Source organism: Fukomys damarensis, unplaced genomic scaffold (assembly GCF_012274545.1).
Source record: "Fukomys damarensis isolate Sample0158 unplaced genomic scaffold, DMR_v1.0_HiC HiC_scaffold_17, whole genome shotgun sequence".
In the NCBI taxonomy this organism is placed as follows: Eukaryota; Metazoa; Chordata; class Mammalia; order Rodentia; family Bathyergidae; genus Fukomys; species Fukomys damarensis.
The window spans coordinates 35,780,019-35,783,297 of NW_022900929.1; the positions used below are offsets into that span (position 1 = coordinate 35,780,019).

General features: G+C 44.9%; 1 protein-coding gene across 1 annotated transcript in view; it reads right to left on the reverse strand.

Moving 5' to 3' along the window:
- Positions 1–273: 273 nt before the first annotated feature.
- Knstrn (kinetochore localized astrin (SPAG5) binding protein) overlaps positions 274–3,279 on the reverse strand; it is an 11,335-nt gene continuing 8,329 nt past the window's right edge. Inside the window, exons 7-9 of the mRNA XM_010624677.3 lie at positions 2,815–2,870; positions 1,790–1,864; positions 274–1,089 (exon numbers count right to left, since the gene is read on the reverse strand). Of these exons, the coding sequence (XP_010622979.1) occupies positions 958–1,089; positions 1,790–1,864; positions 2,815–2,870 (263 nt within the window). The 3' untranslated portion in view covers positions 274–957. The remainder of the gene's footprint in view (positions 1,090–1,789; positions 1,865–2,814; positions 2,871–3,279) is intronic.

Here is a 3,279-nt window from a genome sequence, read left to right on the forward strand (position 1 = left end):
AATCCCCGGCCCTCCTATTTTATTTATTTATTTTTTGGTACCAGGGATTGAACTCAGGTCCTTGCACTTGCGAGGCAGGCAATGGAATCACTGAGCCAAATCCCTGGCTTTCTTATTTTTATTTTTCGAGCCAGGGTCTCACCACGTAGTTCAGGGTGGTCTTGAAACCATGGCAACTTCTCCCGAGTGCTGGGACTACAGGCGTACACCACCACAGGCAGTTTAAAATACTTTAAATAAAAAAAGCAAATGCCATTTAGAGTAAAAGCTCCCAATGTATTTTTTTCAGGCACTGTTATTGATACCTTCATCCCATTTATTAAGCAAAAAACCTTCATGCAACTTCAAGTTCATAACTTTCAATGAAGTGCAGAGCCCAACCACGATGGGACACAACGCATCACAAGAAAGAAGAGGACAGTGTGGCTTCTCAAGTGTTGTCTCCCGTGGAATTAACGCACTCCAATTGTAATCAAGGGTTTCCTTCTGCAAATCTGTCTGTGACCGCCTAGGTCCTGGCTGGTGTAGTTTCCTGATCTGTATGCTCAGTCGCCATCTTGCTGTGTCGCAAAGCTTACCTTGAACTCCTTAGCTCAAGGGATCCTCTGCCTGCCTCAGCCTCCCCCATGCTTGGATCAGATGTGTGCCCCTACGCTTGGCTCTCATCTCCTGATCTAACGTGTGTCGGAGAGGCCTTGGAGGTGGATCAAGCTTCCCGGTCCCTCTCTTGTAGCCTCTGTTATCTACTGTGAGGCTCCGGAGAGTTGACCAGTCTAAAGACAAGAGAACTTGCTTAATGGAGAAGCTGCTATTGCAGCAATAAACTGCCCTAATCTGATTCCTCAAACTGTTTTCACCCTGAAGACAGTGAGTCATAGGAGTCTATGGCCAAGATGTCCTAAGTGGCTTCCTCAGAGTTCATCCCTGAGAAGGAGCCATCAGGCCGCTGTCCTTTGATTACATCTCCAATAGCTGCTCCATTTCCTCCAGCGCTTTTGTAAAGTCAGTAACTTGTCGCTTATATAAAGTTCGCTGCTCTAGGAATTGGGCCCGTTCTTCTTCTTTCATCTTCAACTTTACTTTTAAGGCCTGTCAGGAAAGGAAATGCAAAAGAAAAGAAAACAAAATAACAAAAAAACACAAACAAAACTCTTGAGTAGCAGGAAAACAATACCCACACCAGAGCAGTATGCTTTTGTTTCACTGAGGAAGGTCATGGGAATACTGACAGACATGGGTTTTCTGTCTTGGACTCTGTGCTGCATTGAGGAATTGTTTCTTTATGCTAAGGTATCTTCTTGAGACACATCATGGATCTCACACAGGCCCCGCCTGCCACCTCTGAGCACCTTACAGAGCTGTATGCTGCTCTTCCCTCATCCCCTGGAGATGTGAAATTTTCTTCTTTGTGGTGTTGGGCTTGGAACTCAGGGGCTTGAACACACTAGGCAGTGGGCCAAGGGCTCTACCACTGAGCTGCATCCCAAGCCCTCAGTGGAAGTGTTTCTACGAGACCTCAGGAACAGAAAAAGGAAATTAGTGGGAAAAAATAGATGAAGTCCAAATGAAGTCTTGGAACGTAGTTAATGCGACAATGTTTCTTAGCTTTGAAAAATGTACAATGATAAGATATTACTATTAGGGGAAGTCTTTGGGACTTTTGTGTAATAAATCTACAATCATTTCAAATAGTTTATTGAACCGAAAATGGGAAAGAAAGACTCCACGCTAATCTACCCAAGGAGGTAGGAAATGCTAATCCTGCCTCAGAGTGATGTCTGCCCCTCACCTGTAACTCCTCCATCTGCTTCTTGGCTGTTTCATTAAATAGCTTCAGCTCATCTTGTAAAGTTTCTAACAGCAGCTGAGAGGAAAGTGCAATGTAATGAGCAAATATTCATAAAGCCAAATGGCTCCAATTAACGTCCCATGTAACAGTTATCTCTCACTGAGGACTGACCACACTTGCAGGCCTCGCTACTGGGTCCCTCAACGACTGTTCAGTGACTGAAGTGAGAAGAGCCAGGCTGTCCCATTATGACATACTGTGCTATACAGAGCTTTGGAACAAAACGTGCCAGCCGGGGAAGGGGTGACTGACAGCTCGAGGGAGCAGAGGAGGGCTTTCTGGGTAGTATCCTATGGCCCGAAATGACAACTGATCTATCTTCCTTCTTCAGAGAAGGAACAAACGCACACTGCAAACTCAAACTCAACAGACTGGACCTTTGCGTCATACAATTCTCAGCAAAGGAGTACAGGAGAAATGTGATAAAGTACAGAATGGAGAAACCAGAAAGCTCCCAACACAGGTTCACTCTATCATGTGATTTTGTTCTTTCAGAACTGGGGATTGAACTATACTAGGTGACTGCTCTACTGCTGAGCTACATCCCCAATCCTTCGTAAATTTTTCTTTCGAGGCAGGGTCTTGACAAGTTGCCCAAGCTGGCCTCAAGGTTGTAATCCTTCTGTCTCAGCTTCCCAGGTAGCTGGGATTATAGGCTTATTACATGTTTTCAAGTAGTACATTTTCACTGGGTGTAGTGGTGCATGCTTGTAATCCCAGCACTCAGGAGGCTGAGGCAGGAAGGTTCTGAGTTTGAGGCCAGCCTGGGCTACAAAGTGAGGCTCTTTCTCCAAAACAAACAAATACAAACAAACAAAAACCCAAAACATAAATAAATATAATACATTTTCAATTTAGAATATTTGTAAGCACAAAGCCATCCTTCAAGTAAAATACGCTACTGGGCACACAGCAGAGGCCTTCTCAGGCCACCCAGCCCTGCACCTTTCCAGCCAGGCCCTCACCACAGAGTCCATGTGGTCCATAGTGGCTTCCTGCTGTGATGCCAGGGTGTTGCTGCCTAGAACAGATGGGAAGAGCGAAGTCAGCCTAATGAGAACCACACTGCAAGAAGAAAGCAAAACCTCCTCCAGGGACAAGTGCAAGAGGAGTCTTCCTGGGGACCCTCTGAGTGCCTAGTCCTGGGCAGTCACCCACTCAGGCCCTCCAGAACTCTATTTCACCTCCTTGCTCTTCAAGCTTTCATATGGCCAAAATTCATTCTGCTCTCCTTAGCTCAGTGGAAACTTTGTCCAGAGGAAACCAACAGGTTAAATTTTAAAATTTTGTTTATAATACACAAAACTATTTTTAAAAATCTTGATCCAGGACCGGGGATTTAGCTCAGTGGTTCCACTGCCTGCCTTGCAAACTCAAGGTCCCGAGTTCAATGCCTAGTACCAAAAAAAAAAAAAAAAAAAAAAAAAAAA